The 20,676-nt window shown below is 41.0% G+C and overlaps 1 protein-coding gene across 1 annotated transcript; it reads left to right on the forward strand.

The window, feature by feature from the left end:
- Positions 1-392: 392 nt before the first annotated feature.
- LOC104457543 (contactin-3-like) lies at positions 393-10,170 on the forward strand (the record flags this gene model as incomplete). Its single annotated transcript, XM_010087020.1, has 10 exons — positions 393-510; positions 1,307-1,465; positions 1,559-1,708; positions 2,526-2,596; positions 3,479-3,713; positions 3,895-4,010; positions 4,607-4,793; positions 7,623-7,735; positions 9,317-9,485; positions 10,070-10,170. Coding segments are annotated over 10 exons (1,419 nt in total), but the record flags the coding sequence as incomplete, so codon positions are not given.
- Positions 10,171-20,676: the final 10,506 nt, after the last annotated feature.

The raw sequence follows: 20,676 nt of genomic DNA on the forward strand, positions 1-20,676 counted from the left end.
CCCGCGGGTGCATCCCGTTAATGGCCATAGAAACCACATTTTTGTCTTTTTCAGGGCTTTGAGCCAAATGGTTGGTCACAGGGTGTCAACTTTCTTCTTGGTTCCCAATAGCAGTCTGGAGGAACACTCCCAGTACAAGCTCACCATGTTGTAGCTTACTTTTCCTGTAACAGTGGGACACAACCTCATGTTTATTAGAAAATGCTTAAGAATTACCATGGAGCATCTGCTGGGTAATAACTTCCTGTCCTGCAGGCTGTCTGCCCGTGCAATTTTTGAGCAACTTTATCTTCAGTGTTTTTGGGTGATTTCTTTTCCCTTTGCAAATACAATCTTAATATTAAATTACAAGGTAGTACATTTGCATTAATAAGAACTTTGTATTTCGACAGAGTGCATCAGGAGATTTAATGATTAGAAACATCCAGCTGAAACACAGTGGAAAATACGTTTGTATGGTGAAGACAGAAGTGGATAGTGTAGCATCTGCAGCGGACCTTATCGTACGAGGTAAATTTCAGGTTCAGTTATAGTGAATCATATTTTCTAACTTCTGTGTATTGTAGATTACAGAATCAACTGATATAATAGATTACAAAAGACAGTTCTTCTATGACTTGGAATTACGTGATTCTGCCTTGCAGTTAGGGAGAATTTTTAGCTCGATTTTTGGATGAAGCTTCATTTTTCCCAAAGAAATTAAGAGCTGAAGGATATACTAAATCCTGACTTCACATCTTTTCTCACTGACAGTCCTTCAAGTCACTGATGAGAGGGAAGAAGAGTTATTTCAACCCCCTTTGCTGGTGCAGATGAGACCAAACCCAGCATTTTTTGCCAGGATGCCCAGAATCAGGATTTTTCCAGAAGGCAGCAGAGCGCTTGCCTGACTGAATTGCTACTTGGGGTGCTGCTCAGATGTTGTGCTGAAAAAAAGCTGCAGTGCATAGTACAGTAACACAGCTGTAGATGACAAATTGGTAGACTCCAGAGATGTATTTGTAGATTAAAAGAGGACATTGAAGACTAAAGTGACAGACATTGGAAAGGCAGACGATCATGCTGAAGAACAGTTGGGGCACGAGGGACAAAACCTGTCATGTGCTGCAGTTCAGAGTGTTTCAGAAATAGATTATCAGACTTCAGTTTAGTGAATGTAAAACAATAATTACAAGTGTTCTTATTCCAAGCTGCATTGTTTTCTTCCTCCTATGGCGCTGATAAGGTGGGAATCCGTACTGCTGTGTTAGTGATTTCCGGGGTACTGGCTTTACAAAACTCTGCCTGTTTTTCAATCTGATTCCAGGCTCACCTGGGCCTCCTGAACATGTGAAAGTGGATGAAATAACTGATACCACGGCTCAGATCTCCTGGCAAGAAGGCACAGATAATCACAGCCCAGTAACCACTTACACCATACAAGCAAGGACACCCTTCTCTGTAGGCTGGCAGCGAGTTACAACAGGTACAACACAATTCTTGTTACGGGCTGTGTGGAAATGTTTTCAACCAGGGACGCTGTGTTCTTAGTTTCCTTTTTTTTCTTTCTTCTTAATAGTTCCAGATGTGATCGATGGAAAAACATTCACAACCACAGTAGTGGATTTAAATCCTTGGGTTGAATATGAATTTCGTGTAGTTGCCAGTAACAAAATCGGGGGTGGAGAACCTAGCTTACCCTCAGAAAAAGTAAGAACTGAAGAGGCAGGTTAGTGGGTTCTTCTTTTTGTTTCTAATTCAAGAGTCTTGAATATTAACAAAAAAAAAGAGTAGCATTCATATCCTTAGCTCTTTGCAAACAAGCTTGGAATTACCATCAAATATAAAAGCCTGTAACTACTTTGTTCATGATTTTTCTTTTTAGCTGTGGGACAGTTTGTGTTGTGTTACTGAACATCACAGAAGCATAACAGCTAAATACATTTAAACTGTTCAGTATGCCAGTCTGTCAGCTCAGGCAGTACTACAGAGTCTGAAGATATTAATAGATGGAAAGAGGTTAATTTTAACAGGGTTTTTTTTTCATTCCTAGTGTTTGATCAGCATACACCTTCCCCATGTAACGAGCACGTGGCTCAGAATACCACATCAATTAAACCCCAGGAGTTTACTTGAAATAAGGCCCTTTGCCCAATGCATCAGCAGAAGCTAGCCCTATTAAAAAAGTGAAGCATGCCTCCAACATTTTAAAGTTCATAAACATTAGCACATAGGGTTCAGTCTGCAAGCTGGTGAGGATCTTCAAGTGCTCAGAAAAACATCTGCCTGCCTGAGTGATGGAAAACAGCAGGGCGAGTGCAGGAAGTGACTGCCTGCTGCAAAAAAACAAACCCAAAAAACCAAAACAAACCCAAAAAAATGAACCCCAAACAAACCCCAAAACCGGAAAAAATCAAACCCCACCATTTGCCTTAATATGCAAGAGCAATATGAATGCAACTGGCTTCAGAGCATGAGGTTAATGTTATATGATGTCATCTATTGTATCTGCATGGTGTAGACAGCTCTACGTTTCCTTTTCACAGTTCCTGAAATTCCCCCATCTGAAGTCAGTGGGGGAGGAGGCAGCAGGTCTGAACTGGTCATAACATGGGATGTAAGTTTTCTGGCAAGCAATTTTCCTCAGAGAATGATTGTTTTCATTCAAACTCTTCTTAAAAGATGAATTTCCCTGGCTGCAGCAGCTTCTCATCTAGGATGTATATGTGCTCGGTAACATTCTGTAATGTGAACTATGCACGTTTGCCTCCCTTCTGTCACTTTCATGTGTTATTGTGCTCGATGGCAATCAGTAGGAAATTTAGTTCATTTGTCTGAGATTGCTTCTGTTCTCAAACAAATGTTAGCGCTAAGAAGGGGGCAGGAGGGTGGAGGAAGAGGAAGGGGTATTGCTCAAAGGTTGAGCTAAAGAACTATGCTTTTCAGTGTGAATTTGCAGTTCTTGCTTTCCTACCATTAACTCTGGATGCATGTGCTAGCCAATACAAAAAAAAAAAAAATCAGATATTACTTTATATTATGTATCCTCTTTTTAATGAGTTAAAAATGTTAACATTCTGTTATTAACATTGACTACTCTGTGTGGTTAGCTAATCATAATCACATCAGAGGAAAGTAGAAGCCACTTTACAAAGGTAGTATTGGATTCTATAATGGTTGACTAAGACATTATTAATTTTTTATGAACTACAGATTGTGAAATTGAAAAAAATAGCATTTACTGAAGAGTGTCTTAAAACAGTGGCAAACAAGGAATATACCTGAAAGTTGTTCTCAAAGCACAAACCTTAAAATAGGTTCAAAGGCACACATTTTGCCCTGCTGTACCAGAGTTAATTTGCTGATGGAATGATCCCAAATGCAGTACCAGAAGCTGGTGACTACCGTGTATGTTAGCCTGTCAGTACTTTCTTCCTGCAAAATGTGCCCAATGCTGTGTAGCATCATGAACTTCTGTCATCTGTTGCTTTTCTCACAGCCCATCCCTGAAGAATTACAAAATGGAGAAGGATTTGGCTATGTTGTTGCTTTCCGCCCCTTTGGCACCACCACATGGATACAGACTGTGGTCACCTCTCCAGACACACCGAGATACGTCTTTAGGAATGAAAGCATCTTGCCCTTTTCGCCATATGAAGTCAAAGTTGGTGTCTATAACAATAAAGGAGAAGGGCCATTTAGTTCAGTAACCACAGTTTTTTCAGCGGAAGAAGGTACGTGATTGAGCCATCTCCAGATTAATTGAGTTGAGTTACCTCTAGGTATTTAGCATGAGATGTTTCCTCAGAGAGTATAGCAACAGTTAATAGAGACGAGATCACATTGAATATGGACATGTTTATTTCCACAGTCACCAATGCAGCTGATCTCTCATTTATTGATTTCCAAATACAGAGCCTAGCATAGCACCCTCCGGTGTATCTGCGATGAGTCTGTCGTCCTCTGTCATCGAGGTCTCCTGGACGCCCATTCCCTGGAAAATGAGTAGTGGAAGGTTACTGGGCTACGAGGTAAGCTCATTTAAAATACACTCACACCTGTAAACGGCCATGAGCTAGAAGGGTCATGCACGCTGCAGGGCAGCAGCACAAATTTACAAAATATTATCACATATCTTGCTTTCTTCCTGCCCCACCTACACCCAGAAGAAGGATATTTCTTCTAAGTATCTTTGCAATGAAATTGTGGTTTGCTTCCTGTGCTGATAGTCACGTGTCCATCTAACAGTATTTTCAAACAGACATATTTTTTCAGAATTAAATTTACTTCCAAAGAAACTATTTTGTAAGGTACAGTTTTCTGAGTTTAACTTGTTTACTTTCTAGATGAAGTAATGGTTTTCCTCTTGTCATTTTTTAATTCAAGCAAGATCTAATATTTCAGTTTCCTTTTTCCTTACAGTCGCATTAAAAAGAGCAGCAAGCGTGAAAGGCAGATGGATAAGATTTTTTTTTTTTACATAGTAAACATTTTTGAAACTTTAATGTATTTCTACCTTTTTCAGCTGAGAAAAAATTACCTTAAAGGAGTCAAATGCAATGCTGTGGATGAACAGTCCATTCTATGGAAGATTTTAAATTGTTTTGGTTTATGTTTATGTCTACAGGTTAGGTACTGGAATAATGGTGGAAAAGAAGAATCTTCAAACAGAGTAAAAGCTGCAGGGAATGAGACATCAATAAGAATAACAGGTTTGAAGAGCAACTTAGCATATTACACAGCTGTCCGTGCTTATAACAGTGCTGGAGCAGGTCCCTTTAGTGCCACAGTAAATGCTACCACAAAGAAGACACGTAAGTATCTTGAATTTAAAGTGGGGAGAGACATAATGGTGTGTTAGCATTTGCAGGCAAATGAAAAATAGGCGCATTACTGGGAATCACAATATGTGTAAATGACCTGAATTTTCATACCGACTAGAAGAGTTACACAATTAAATCGAGCATAGATCTTCCATTTTCTGCCCTCTGCTACTTTAGCAGGATAAGGAAGTGAAACTCAGCTATTCCGGTGAAGCTGAAGTAAGAGATATAACTTCTTTCTAGAACCTTTATTATTCTTCTAGTGGCTGGAAGACTTCTTTTAAAAGACAAATTTCTGGGTTTTGGAAGGGAAAAAAAATGAGGACTTGTTGAATTTTTCAGGATTTTATAACATATTTATAAGTTCTCTGGGGCATGGCTTTTGAAATGCAATGATCCTCCTACAATTCATGCAAAATAATCCTTCACATCCATTGTTTCCCCTTGAACAAATTACACAAGAGGCCACTTTACTATTAAAAGGAGAAATTAAGCTGGAGAACAGATTGTCAAAGGCTGCAATATTTTTGCTACAAATGGAAATATTTTTAGTATACTCTTGCATTGTAATACAAATCAGAATCAGGGTCATCATCTTGAAGTATTTCTGTCAGACTCAGAAGAATGCACAATTAAATCTGACTGAAAGGTCAGATTCCCTGAAATAGTCATTAACATCCTTCTACCAACACTAGTCGCACCACAAATATTATGAAATAAGCTCATTTATCAGCAGTGATGATACAGAGAAACAAGTGTCACTCTGTCACTGAGGACTAAAACTCAGATTAACATATTTGCTGGAGTTTAAATATATTATAGGCATAGTTACCATGAATTGGCTGATATAAAGTAACTCGCTGCCTGTGATGAATAGTTTTCTCTAATTAATCATCTGTATGGCTCCTGGCTTCTTGCTAGAGCTTGTGCCAGCCTGGGCAGCTCAGTGATTTTTTCAGTCCTTTTTTTAGTGCCTAACCTGCCTTTGGGATGTGTGACTGAGAACTGGAAACGCCTGATCACCCTGATATGAACAGGACCTGGATCAGGCCCTTAGTCAAGATCTCTGCTATTTGGAATAAGTAAAAAGAAAAATTAGGTGCACTATGTCCATGTGTTTTGCTGGTGAATAAAGAGAGCAAAACCCCTGCAGTACAGGATAATGTCAATCTGAAGGATTTTGCTAACTACTAGGTGAGTTAAGACAAATAATTTTCTGTACTGCTGCAGTAGAAACTGATTTTTCATTCAAATGTGTGATTTTTTTGATCAATCCCAATTTAACCATCTGAAGAATCTCAGAGAAATCCATGTCACTATTTGCATGCTTTAGCACTGGACATGTACTTACATGATGTGGTGGCTCAGGATCTGACCACTTACAAATTAAGTTCTGCAGTTCTGAACACTGGAGATTATTGGAGATTTTGGTACCTGAAGTGAATTAGAGCCTTCTGGTAGATAGAGGCTTGCATTTTTTAATACATAATTACTCTTCATTTTTTCAGATGTCATATTAATATTTTGTTGGGGATTTAAAAGAATGACTCATTTCTTTTGACATTAAGCTTTAATATCTCAGTATGAAAACTATTCATATATGCTGTAATACTTAATTCTCAGGAGTAAAACAATCTCCTCTTACATTTATAAAAAGCAGCTATTAGTGCATCAGGTTAAATCCTCTTTAGGATTTAGAACAAGGCACATACTGCAAAAAGACCCGTGAGCGCTTGTTTGACTGGAGTAATTCTTTTAAGTCTTGCTCTTATATTTTTGTGTCTACTTTGTGTTAAGAAGTATAATCAGGTGGGGTTTTGGTCTGACTGCTCACGGAAAGAAAGGAAAGAATTTAAAAATAAAAGAGGGGGGAAAAAAAAAACCAACCCAACTTACAAGCACATGCACAGGAGCGTTTAAAACCACTGTCAGTGCTTAATACTGGAACCTTCAGCATCAAAGCGTAGCACGGTCCACCTAAGCAGCAGTTGCCTCCACTAGGTGACAGCAACAGTAAATTGTTTTCTTTAACACATTTAGAAAAGATATTAATCGTTGATTTTGTCACTGCATGACCCATTTTCTGGGAAACCAACTTGAGGCATCTTAAGTGGTTTGTACTTATCCTCGCCTTCCCTGAAAGCTTGGCAGTTTCAAGATGTATTAAAGTATACAGCCAAAAGAACACTGCTCCTTTTGAAAATAACAGTCTCCGATTGTTAACGAACAAAAAAGCCCCAACAGATTTTGCTGGCCGAATCCCACTATTGTTCCAGCTGCAGGTACTGAAATTGCACAGGCTGCAGTTCAAAATCATGCCTTGAGTTAAAAGAACAGAAAAAAAATCTGTCAAATATTTTTACATTACAAACATGCTAAAGTAAATCAGCGTAGCATGTAGACTTGAATATCTGCTAAGATTAAATTTGTCTAACAAATAATCTATCGTTACGTATTTGCTTATTCTTGGCAATATACAAGAACTAGAAATTATCTGTTACCATCCTTGGTTTCGTTAATATGTTTTAATTGATCACCCATGTCCTAAGACATACGCTGTTTGGCTATATTTAATGAAGGACCATCAACAGATAATGCAGCTTCAGAAATAACACTTAGATGTTCTTGTATTTTTCCTTCCTCCTGTTTTTCCAATTTAGTCTCTGAACTATAAAGTGTGCAAATGATGAGGCTGCATTTGGAGTTGCTGTTGCATCCGACATGTAATGACAGTCAATTACCTGAACTATTATTTCCTGCTGTAGAATAAATCACTAATGCCAATTAAATTAAAGTCCTGCTTTTATTATGTATTTGAAGCACCCAGTCAACCGCCAGGGAACGTCGTGTGGAATGTCACAGACTCCAGAGTCATCCTCAGCTGGGAGGAAGTAAGAGCTATGGAGAACGAGTCCGAGGTGACTGGGTATAAGGTAAGGAAAAGCAGACCAGAAAAATATCTGAACACTTACCACATGTATAACATTTATTATAAATATATAACACCCAAATGCATAACACATAATCCCTGAGGTAGCTGATGGGTATAGTTTCCATTGCTGGCCAGATTCCACATCTATCAAACTGATTCTTAAACCTTTTTTTTCTTACCTACTGTGGGATGTGCTCATTGTCTTGATAGAAATTAGGTTCCTACATCTACTGTAAATCTGATCAGCACACAAATGTTCAGGTTTTTAAATATGTCATGTATCTTAAATATGTTTAAGAGAACAGCTGAGGATGTTCTTGATGAGCTGCATACAGCTGGATCCCACATCCTGCATAAAAGATTTATGCTGAAGCTTTGGCTATGCAGTGTTCTGAGCTGTATTAGCAAGAAATACATGTTTACAGCTTAGATAAGCCACCTCGTTTCACAGACAGTTGATGACCTAAAAACATACCACGTAGAGGTTCGAATGGCGTACTCTGTCTCCCACCATTTCAGGTTCCCCTGCGGATAACAGACATTGCTACATACACAAGGACAAGCTGAATTTTGATAATGCTGATTAATTTTACTGAAGAGGCTCATTTTTATCCCAAAAAGCAGTGCAGTTAACTGAAGTTGGTTTGCAAGGAGAGAAGAGCCAACAAGTGATATAGAAAACACCAGAGCGGCCACAATGCTGTGGCACTGAGCCATGCGGCTGCGTCCCTCCGAGAGCATTTTATAGCAAGGCACGGCAGTACGGACCATGGCTCAGGGGTGGCAGCATTTGTGTAATTCCAGTGGCCTTGCGGTTATTTTTCCATTTCATCATTATTGCCGTTATTTTGGGGGGAGTTGGGGTTTGCTGGGTTTTGCACTGGGAAACTCCCAAGCTTACCTGTTTGTCCGATTTGTGAAGCTCTGCCAGGTGAATGCACTGGATCCACGTATTTTTTTAACCTCTGCCAGGACATACCTCTCTCTGCCTAGCGTTGCCACTGGTACCAGGGGCTCTTTGGGCTCATCAAGCCCTCGGGATGAGGAGAAGCTAATGTTGTTCTGAAGTCCCTGCCTCTTGCCTGATGGTACTGAGCAGCAGGCTGGGACATTCAGGTGTAGCTCCCATTCTTTAAAACACAGCACACTGAATGCAGTTAAGTTTCATGACAGAGTAATAACTCAGCACTTGCAGAACATCTTCCAACATAGTCTGTAATTTTGATCAGTTCTCTCCTTCCCAAACTATGTATAGGCATAAGCAGCTGATCTAGGTAATGACACATTCCAAATGGTGAGATAATTTATAGAACAATATATTATTAAGACCATCAACAGAATATATTATTCATTTATCATTATACATTGTGCCATTTTAGATGAAAGGTGGAATGAAAGAGCTTGATTGATGTTACCTTCATTCTTTAAATGTAATTCTGCCCTATAATATTAACCAAAAATCAGATCTTTTTTCTCATCATATCTTTTTAAAGACAGAAACCTTGTTTCTAAGAAACACACACAAAAATTGCAGGGCAGGTCTTAGCGGAAGAACTGACGTTGCTCATTGCTCGTGTTGCAGGTTTTGTACAGGACCAGCAGCCAGACTAATATGAACGTGCTGAACACGGACAAGACAACTGCTGAACTTCTGCTTCAGCTGAACGAAGATTACGTTATAGAAGTAAAAGCAACAACTGATGGCGGAGATGGCACCAGCAGTGAGCAGATCCTGATTCCCAGACTGGCTAGTAAGTTGAAGCTGAATCACTATTATTTTGTCACATGCTTATATGGTGTCCCCAACCACTACTGAACCTCCTTTATACCAGCCACAGTATAAAGAGACACGTCTCTGCCTTGCTGTAGTGAATCATTACTAAATTTGCAGTTGACACCCAGCAGTTGTCACAGCTTGTCTTTGCAGGAATTCAGTCCTTATTGATGGGGAGAAAAAAAGAATTAATACTTGTATGTTGTATGGTAATAAGGTAATAAAAAGAAAAGCAATTAACAGTCTTCATGCCCTTACGAATGACAAACTTCATTCTATTGAACTGGTAAATTACTATGTAAATTGTTTTTTAAAATGTTAGATTTTTTTACTTTTCTCTCTTTTTTTTTTTTATTACCTTGAAAGTAAAGTCCATTCATACAGCATTTTGCAATACATTTCTGTAGTTTTACAATATTTAGTGCATTTTTGTAAATTTAAATTCCTTGTCAAAAATAAAAATATACAATAATTTTTTGCTTAGCATCTAGGGAGACTAAGAATTTGACAGAGCAGATACTCATGCTTTCATTTAATCCTGACATTTTTCATTTGTCACAGGTATGGATGCAAGAGGTTCTGGTCCATCAGTCTTGAATATCTTCAGTGTATCCGGCTTCTTACCAACAATATTTTCCTTGACTCTTAATTCAGTGTTGTGATGATATATTTTCATTTGCTGGGGAAAAAAAAAAAGAATCAGTTACCACAGAAAAGTGCTTTTTTAAAAAAAAAAACTGCAGTGGTTAATGCATGTTTTTCTTCTATCCTGATGTGTTTTTAAATTCTTTATATTTCACTGTAGGTTGAAGTAAAAATATCATGTAAAGTTTAGCAAATCCTTTAAAAAGGAATCTAAAATGCCTTAATACTTGAACCAAAGGAGTTTACATATTACATACTTCAGATACAATGTAAGGGAGAGCGACAGCAATGGCACTACGATAAGAGTTACAAGGAAGAGCTTAGTTCAGTGAGAAACTCCATTTTTGCAGTGACACTAAATTGTTTTGGGGATGTTCTGTGCTGTTACGATACCATTCTACATGCAAAAGATGAAATCAGAGACATGGCATTTCAGTTGGATAATAACACATCAACCAAGTGGCTGTTCATAAGACAGTGGCATACTCCAGTAGGTTTGGATCAGATTTCTTACTACTCTTTATATAAATTACTCTAAATCCAGCAAGAAATCAAAGCTGCAAGGTAAAGTCACCGCATGGATGTTAGTTTTGCACAGTCCACATTGGGGGGTCCAAGAGGCAGGGCTTCCGCTACTACTCTTAAAAATGATTTCACAGCCGTGTTTCAAAAGCGGCTCTCTGTTTTATGGCAGTGTACATTTCTGTACCTTTTCAAGCACCTAACCTTCCTCTCCATCAATAGACTTCAAAGTTAATTTCCTTATATCCCCCCTTTATAGTTCTTCACCAGGTTTTTTATTCACAACCAAGTTCTCCCGCCTTCAGGATCAGTTTTATCTTATTTCTCTGACCTCCTATGAGTATGTTTCACTAACAAAAGTGCCCAGTTGTAATCACTACTGAAACTCAGTTGCACCATGGCCTTACGAACAGAGACTAGTATCACCTCCCTGCATATGTGGTGCTTCCAAATATGCAGCCCCAAATTATCTAGATCTGCTGTCTACTGCACTGCACTGTAAACTCATCCTTAATTCAGTGTTACATTCATCACTCTCCTTCCTGCTGCTCTTTAACCAATTCAAAACTATTTCACCTGGTCTGGCACCCTCATGCACCCCATCGCTGTCATATGATTCTGGTAAGTTTATGGCAATACTCTAGTTTGTAAGAAAAAGTACTACACAAAGACACATCAGGCTTGCTATTATAGAGAAATCTATGCTTTTGTTCGTAGCAATATATTAAAGATGCATTAGACCTGGTACATTAGACTTACAGAGTTGTGAATTTAGTCAAAACAGTCTTTCAGACATCTTTTAGCAAGCTGCCCACATACATGGTAGAACAAGTGTTCATGTCACATAAAGCATATCCTTTTAAAGAGGTTTTTGGGTTTTTTTTTTTAATCTCAGAGTATTATTACAGCACACAGAAATCTAAAGGGAGAGAACCAGGATTCATGAAGTTATGGTAGTACTGTAGAAAAAAACCACTTTGATATGCATTCAAATAGCAAATTACCTTATTAGTATCACATCCAGATGAAAATATGTGCTAACTGTTGAAGTAAGCAAGAGCTGTATATACTGTACATACCTAGTTATAAATGGCTAGTTGCTTTTCAATGGGGCTAACCAGTGACATTTTCAGAGACTTGCAAATGGGGGGGTGGGAGATGGAAAACAGGTGTGACTAGTAAGTATATAGTTATGTTTCATGCAACAAAGGGTGACTCTTTCTATTCTTGTTTCACAAAATTCTAGTCCATGTTCCTGTATTGCCAATTTCATGCAATTATATTGTATTATTTAATTTCTAGTTATATATCTCCATGAGATATGTACTGAGTACCTTGTTTCATATTGAAAAGTTTGAACTTTATCCTTAAACTTCCCGTTGTGTGTGTATCCTATGGTTATCTGTATGCATTTTTTTCTATTACTCTAATAAAATATTTATTACATTGAGGGATACTAGAATATTTCAGAGTAGTATTGCTTGTCCGTATCATATATTTGCACACATGGGGATTTACTGCATGTAAAAATCCTTGACTATGTTCTTCACAGTATTTCTGCCAACAGGCACTTCTTGGCAGGATACCAGTGGTTTCCCTCACAGTAGCTTTGCTGCCCGAATACTAAAATCCTAACGCATGTACCCAGGCCTGCTTCTATAGGAAGCAGGGCAGGAGAGGGAAAAGGAGTAAGGACTTACCTAAATATGTCCTGGTCTTGCTCCAGAAGAGTCACATGTGCATGGGGCAGGGACAGGGACCGAGGTTGTGCTCAAGCTTCTGAGCTCGATCTCTGCCAACAGGTTTGCAACATGATGGACAAAAGAAAAAAAAAAAAAAAGAGTAATTACATTGAAGAAGAGCTAGTTCTTTATAACGATTTGTTTAGTACATCACCACAGGCAAACAGAACTACTATTTTAAGCTTTTAAAGCATGGCTTCTACCTCTGTAATAGGGAGCTGATCCAGACGCTGCAATAAGGGTCAGTAATAATCCCAACACATTTAAAAGTGTATACACAAGAGGCGAGACTGAAGTAATTTTTCTTGAGTAAATGGGGTTTTACCTTTCAGGTGACTGTAGGGGTACACCAGCCTTGCCCTGTATTTCCCCCAGTATTCAGATTAGTCTTCCTTCAACCTGGCTTCTGTCTGTTCCTCATCTCCTGTTAATTCAGTTAGTGTTTATTTGCAATAATAAAACTGATTTACTTGATCCTCCAGGGAGGGCTGGAAAAAAAATAATTTGTTATTGGTAAAGTATAGGGGGAAAATGGGACGAGCCCATAGGGCTCCATAAGGGGAGAAGTCTCTGAGCCAGTGTACCTCTTGCAGACTCTTTCCAGAGTGGCTTCTGTCACTAACCAAGTATAGCAATTAAATCCTGGGGAGTAGGGGAAAAAAAAAAAAAAATCAATGATAATGAAAAGATGTGAATAACATTACTTGTATGACTGGAACCAGGGAAGGTGCTTCTGCCATCCCACTTCCACTTATAGTTGCACCAAAAATAGCAGGACTTGAATTAATTGTGAGGGATTAAACCCTCACAATTTCTATCATTTGAAATCCAGTGAGAAAGAGTAGTAGGCTTGAGTCAGTTTTTAAGAAAACACTAATGGAAAGTGTATTTTTTTTTTCAAATACCCTATCCAAAAACTGTAGCAGAATTCCTCCAAGCAGCTCAGTACTGCTGAGGGCTGCCAAAGAGCAGAGCCAAAAGCTGGGCAGAGGCAGAGGAGGATTGGGGGAAGCGGGGAAGGCAAACCCCAGGAGGGATGAGCCAAGCCTTCCTCCAGGTCCCCACGGCACATGGGGTGAGAAGTGGGTGCTGCAGAGGGAGGGTGAGCACCTGCAGCAGCATCCCCATGGGCTTCCAAGGCGTTTCTAAGGGGTTTCTGTGGAAACTTAGTGTAGCACAAAACTGGGTGACCCTCTGGGGTTTTCTGGACAATGACTCCAACTGTCACTGTAAAAAGGAGGAAGGGCACAAGAGTCCTCCCCCAGCTGGAAACACACATCAAAGAAAAAGTAATTTGATACTTTATTTTTTTTAATTGTTTGGAACACCATGTGCCTGCTCTGGAAGCTGTAACAGCTTTTGCTGGAAACTGGTACTGGAGGCAACAGGAGTGCTGTGGTTTGGGGTCTGGAGGGTGAGGGCCATTTGTTGGGTTATTTTAGGCATAGGTTCAAAGTTTCTCACCCTGCACTGCTATTCCCCCAAGATCTGCTTTCTGAAGGGTTTCTTGTGCCACCTGAGTAATGTGGGGTTTTTTTCATTCTTTCCTGACAACTCTTTAGATGAGGAGACTTCATGACTCCTCCTGTGCTTCTAAAGTCTGAATTTCTCAGAGATAGCAGGTATAAGAATTTTTTAAAAACCCTTTTTCTTTGGACAGTTTACTCTGTCAGATATATTGCAAATATGCAGGATCCTCTATGAATACAAAATGAGTTAAAAACTAATATCACTTTAGCCCTAAGAAATACTGGAGATCTCCATTTTCTACTTAATTTGCCTTTCACTGGTGGAATGCAGACGTGGGCAGTGCCTGTCAGGTTATAGATGTTATGTCTTAATAACAGACAATAAAGCAAGCTGTCCTGCATGAGGGAGTGCATTAATCTGACAGCTTTCTGTCTGAAATAAATAACAATAGAATATTGTGAAAATAAAATGAGTTTGTAAACAGGCACTCGCTCTCTTAGGGAAAAAACAGCCACCTCAATTGTTTTATGCTAATGCTTTGAACTCCTGAAAAGCAATAAAAGAGGGTATGTTTAGCAGAGATGTAACCGAATGTACGTTATTGTTGTTTTATCAAGCCTGCGTGATAAAAAGAGGCACTGCTTTTCTTTACATCTGCTGCATAGGCAGTGCAAGCTGCGACATGAACACGGTACACCACTTAACTGGATCTCCAGCTATCACTCTTACCCTCTTAGAGCTCTTCTGCAAAGACCTTTCACAGTTCACAGCTGCCTCCCTGGCATGCGAACAGCTCGGGTCTCGCCGGAAAGCGGGATGTACAGCCTGCGAGGAAGGGAGAAACATTTGTCTTTTTTCCAAGCTTAAAATCTGTTTCAACAGCTTCAGGAAGCAGAGAGCAGAGGCTGCCTGCACCCTTCGCACATGGGAGCTGTGTCTCAGAGGTGCTACTCGTGTCTCACCTTCCTCTTGGAAGTCTTTCCCAAGGTCAGCTGAGGATGTGGACACCTCGGCAACAGCAGCGGGACCGGTCACTGCCCCTCCCTCAAAGCGCTGGCTGCAGGACCAGGAGATGCAGCACTCCCCCGTCTGTAACAACCCCAGCCTGTCACCAATTTTGAGTCTCTTTTCATGTTTTCCTCTTACTGACAGTGGCTGTGTACTGACAGTCCTCTGACTCTGACCCGCCTCCCATTATGTGCATCAAAAAGTTCCCCTCCCCAACAGTTTGATATTTCTACAAAGAGACACTCACCCTTCTTTTCATGAGTCCCCTTCACCAGCGTTAACTGCCACGTTGCAGTGTCTGCAGAGGCACTGACTGTCGTTCATACCACGCTCTTCATTGGCTTTGGTTTTGAACTCTCTCTGTTCGGAGACTTTTCAGTTTGTGCATGAGAGAGAGGTTTAGTATTAGAACTTCACAAGACCTTCATGTGCATCTTTCTTGTGTTTTTTTCCCATCTCTAAGGGTCAAGAAATGTTGATATACTCACTTGGTATTAAATTTATTTTCTTGAGCTCCTCGCTGATCTTTTTGAGGTCAAGAAGTATTGAAGTATCTTTGAAAGCATCTTTTTTTTTTTTTTTTTCAAATGCACAGATAGAGGAGATACACCAGGAACTCTGTGCAGCATTACTAAGACACTTTCTTTCTAATGTACCTAAGATTATTATCTTACCCTTTAAGAGCATAATTAGTCCCGTGAGGTCTAGACCATGCCTGCTTTCTGTGCTGTGCTCTTCATTCCATCTTGGCAATTAATTCCCTTTGGGTGGGAGAACATCAAGGCATTGGCAAATGCTGAAATAGGAAGAATCAAAAGCATCCCATTAGGGGCCAGTAGAAAAGATGCAACTTCAAGATGTTCATTAATTCATCCCATGATAATTTAAACTCAGAACAGCTCCTAGGACAGGGGGACATCCCAGAACTGTCCATCAGCAAAGACCCCGTTTAGGAGTCCAGCTAGTCCAGCTCCTTGCTGCCCGCTCAGCCTCCCACCTCCCACATCCAGCACTCCTCGGGATGCAGAATGACCCAGCTGCAAGAGGAGAAGGGACCTGGAGTCGCGTCCCCTGCCTCCATTGCCAGGTGAGAGTGAAGAGCTGGAGTCCTCCAGCAGCACAAGCGGAGGGTTTGCCTGCCCTTGGTCAAGAGTGGGACCTAAAACCAGCCACCAAACCACCTGGCCATTAATGCAAACATAAAAAATGGTTCCTTTGCATGAAAGCAACTGGCAGCTGTGCTCCAGAGCAGCTCCCTCCTCCAGTGTCCTCCCACTCTGGGCTGTAGGGGCCCCGGTGGTCTCCGTGCCCTCACCCCGAGCCACAGCACCCCAAAGCAGCTGCTTCACAGCATGCATAGGCACTTACTTTTAGACGCTTTGAACTCGTTGCTCTGCAGCCCTAAATAGAAGCGCAGATTGATTTTTTTTGTTGTTGTCATCACCTCCAGGGAAATTGCTGCAAACGCTCCCCTGAGATTGGAGCACCTAAATGCGCTCCCCGCGCCCATTGATTTAGAAGAAATATCAACAGGCAGACATCACGGCAGTCCTGCCCAGCAGGAAAGGCGCTCATCAGGATTGCTCTCCCTGCTGATTTCATTTTAGAGGATTCTTCTGTTTTATGCTGGAACATGAGCCATGACCTGTTACATCAGCTGAAGACATAAAACGAAACAAGTCAGAGAAAATAAGGGAAAGCCCTCTCTTTTGTGTGCTTCATGATACAAATAACAAATCATTTTCCCAGCTGAGGGACCTGTAAAGGAGTCTATCAAAAAGGACATGTGTTAACAAGAATTTCTCTCATTAGCAATCCAAGGAGGGCCACAGTTAAAGCAGACAAATAATTTAATTTTTGTCACACTTCCTAACATTGCCACCAAACTGAGACATCTAAAGTTACACTTGTCACAACACTAATTATCTATTTGAACAGCAGAGCTCTCAGCTGATTGAATGAGATCCTCTGCAGTGCGAACAGATCATTTCATCAGCTACATCTGATTGTCATTGCTTTTTGGATATAGGATGTAAATGGACTATAATGACAGAAAATATGGCTTTGGTACCTTTAGAGCAGCTTCATATGAGACAGGAGGGAACTCTTCTGCAGCAGCAAAAAACTTCTGCTCATGTACCGGAAAACAAGGTCTTGGGGTTTTTGTGTTGCCTTGGAAACATGAAAAATAAAGCGCCAATAATTACCTACTTTCAAGCAACCAAAGTATCCACTGCTGGGGGCCTGAACCAAGGCTAATGAAACACTTACCCCAATTTCAGCAGACTCTGACGGATCGATCAGCCCTTCTAAACCCAGAGAGGACCAAGGCAGAACAAAGCTCAGCCAAGTTTTACTTGCGACCATCTTTCCAGAAGAGTTACTCGAAAGCTCCGTGCAAACACTCAAAGTCATGGTTCGCAGTGGTTCCTTCTCACCTTCCTATCATGACTTTGTTAAAATTGTCACCGGTTTATTTTTTTAAATATACACCCTCTTTTGTCAAAGAGGTATTTAGCGGGTGGCCTGATAACCATCCATGCAAACACATACACAAGACCTATATAAATCCCACATATACACTTTCTCCAGATTGGAAATCATGCCAATAGTCCTGGTCATTAGCACAGAAGCATGATTTCAGCCAGACCGTCTGCTATCATTTTCCTGCCCAAAACACTGCCAAATAACAAAGTCTCTACTATTACATCTTCTGTATAATCATTTTTAACTGTTAATTAAGCATTCTTTTAACTACAGACTGCATCCTTCTTTTCCTCCCATTAGTAGTGGTGCTTTGGTCCTAATTATAAATCTCTATGAAATTGGTGAAGACTAGAATCAACTCTTCTTGTGGGAGTTTGAGCTTGTCCTAAAATTTTCCTTTGGTCAGACTGTTCACTTCTGCTAGCACAGCCCAAAGCAACCGCCTAAAACTCCAGACACAAAGGTATGGAAAGATAAAAATAATTCCAGTAGGTTCTTCTTAATTTTCTCCAGGAATCCTTCTCATTTATGAACTATGCAAAGTGTCCCTGCTTTTTCATTTACAGTGAATATTACCCTTCGTCTATCAATGCAAGCGCAATTTTAGAGTATTTTCGACTCATTCACATTCGCATGGTTGACCATCATCGCTAAAGGACTTCAATAATTTGGTTTTGGATTTGGGCTGGGTTTTAACCCTTGACACCACTGAAAGCATTTCATGGAACCAGGTGAAGCCCCGTGTGCCACACAGCCTGGTCAAAGATGGGCACACACCGATGAGCTGGAGCAACATCACCCTGAGACTCTGGCACTTGCAGCCACATCAGCTCACAGTTCCCTGTAACAGTACAATGGGCACACCCGTCCCTCCAACCACACCGACCCCTTCTTGTCTCCATGGGCATGACCGAGCTCCAGCCTCACCTTCACAGAGGTTGGTACCCGAAAGGGCACAGTTCAGCCATGAACCAACGCTGACTTCATCACTTCACCCCAGGAGTCTGACTCATCTGATTCCACCCATACCTATGGCTCTTCCATCATATGTATACGCTCATTGTGTATACATCACATATATGCTCCTCCAAGGTACTCTGCCCCAGGACTGCCAACGTTAGCACATATGAAGTTCAAGACCCATTTCAGTGCTTGGAGGCAAAATGCACCAGCAGCATCTCAAACTGCCTCCTCCACCGAGGAGGTCAATGAGCAAAACACACGCTGAAACTTCTCCTGGGTCTCTCGTTGCCTCCTCCCACCTGAGCTGCTTCACCTCTCAGCATACTTCTGAAGCAGTGTAATTAACATTTTAAGACAAGTAATCCACCAGGAACATCCATTTGTTGCGAAAATCATCTAAAACCAGACTCAAACCATTCCTTTTCTCTGTCGATATCATTCAACTACAGCCAAAAGGGATCGCATTGGATGCTGGGGATGGTCCCCACTGTCAGCGTGTGTGCACTGGGGAAAGACACAGCTCCAGCCCCCCAGCCATACCCCATCTTCCCCACAGCCCAGGGGATGGGATCCAGAGCTCCTGTCCACAGCATGGGGCTGGGGCACAGCCACTGCCCAGGCAGCTGGAAAAGCCCCACTGTCAGCTCCCAACACTCTGCAAACACGGCAAATGCTATTTTTACATTCGGTCACGAGCTATTTTAAGCAAAAAAGTTGCTTAGAAAGACACTGAAAGACAACCTTTTCCTTTCATTAGCCATCCTTTTCTAAATGAGCTGTTTATATGGGTAATTTTGAGTTTTCTTTTCTCTCTCCAATTTTCCTCAGGAATAATGCCATTGGCCATCTCCATGAATCTCTTTTGACTCTTTCTGAAGGTTAAACTGACTACAAGGAAGCTAGATCAAAGGGAAAGAAAAACTTTATTCTAGAAGCACGGAAATATTTACATAACACAAGATAAGCTCGAACTCCTCAATTCTACCATGTAGACACGCTTGTAAAAAGCATATAAAAATAGGCCATTTTTAGTTCTGTTGGGGAGGGGAGGAGAAGAGGTGGTTTATAGCTCATGTACAAGCTGGCAAGCAGCACAGTTTGTAATGCATCTCATTGAAAAGATACAGAGTTTTCAGAGGAGTTTACTGCCTGAAGGAGAAGAATCTCTTGGAGACATTTTGATGCACAAGAGAATCAAGTATCCAAGGACCGCAAGGAGCCCAGCTAAACGAGCCAAAGGTTCAAACGTCAATTGACAAAGCAGGCTACTGATTGGGAAGGGAGTGCCAGAAGGAGTCGGATTGATGCAGGCAGCTGTCAGAAAGCAAGACGAGCTTTATTTCAACCTCCTCTTCTGAGCTGCTCCTTGTGCTCCTCAGCTGGGACCACAAATTTTGGCAGCAATCTACTAATAGGAATGATGAGAAATAACACAAATTGACCTGGGGTTGGTCATTGCAGAGCAATAATAAAAATGACGTAAGAGATACATTTTTTCACAATAAATTTCTTGAGAATTGGCCTCTTTTTGGCCAGCTCTGGTACATTCAGAATAATGGTTAGTTCAACACCCTTATCGATGTTTATTCTAACAAGTTCATCATCTCTCCTCACCGATGCACTGGAGCCAAACCTGTAAATGTTTCAATATCAAACACCCACTTCTGCCCACCCTCGGAGGAGCAGAGCTATCCATCCTGCGGTTAATTAGCTGTCCTCTAGGAAGAAACGAGAAAGGCCGTGCTTTAAATTAGACCCATCTGGTAAAGGCTTTCTTGAAAAGATGAGAGTTTCCCAGCGAGGCCATCTGTCTAGGACAACTGCTGCCAGGCCTCAAAGATCGTCAATTAGTCCATAATGATTGTTTATATGAAAAAGGTGATTGTGGGGTCAGAGGAGGCTGACCTCTGAATACGAATATCATGGTGGAGTCTAATAAAAGCCCAGGTACTGACATGAGGAGCAGGGCATCACTTCCCAGCACCTCCCTTCCCTTCAGGGGGACAGCAGGACTCTTGATCTTCTTTGAGTTCAAGAACCAAGACAGTGCTGCTTGTGGCCGCTTTCCTACTTCATTGGAGAAAATGCTAGAAAGTGTGGGACAGGTTCAGGTCCCTGCTGTGCCCAAGGGGTTTTAACCCAATATTTCTGATTTTCTTGAAGCCTCACGGATTAGAGCCTGCTCTTACACCCACCACTGCCCACAGCTGCCTGAACTCCCAGCTCCACATCTGGGATACTTCTAGAGATGGAGTTACCATGATTTCTAGACCCATTGATGTGCTGACAGGCTCCGTTACCTACAGCCCATGGCATGGGCACAGCCCCATC

This window comes from Pterocles gutturalis, unplaced genomic scaffold (assembly GCF_000699245.1).
Source record: "Pterocles gutturalis isolate BGI_N339 unplaced genomic scaffold, ASM69924v1 scaffold38541, whole genome shotgun sequence".
In the NCBI taxonomy this organism is placed as follows: domain Eukaryota; kingdom Metazoa; phylum Chordata; class Aves; order Pterocliformes; family Pteroclidae; genus Pterocles; species Pterocles gutturalis.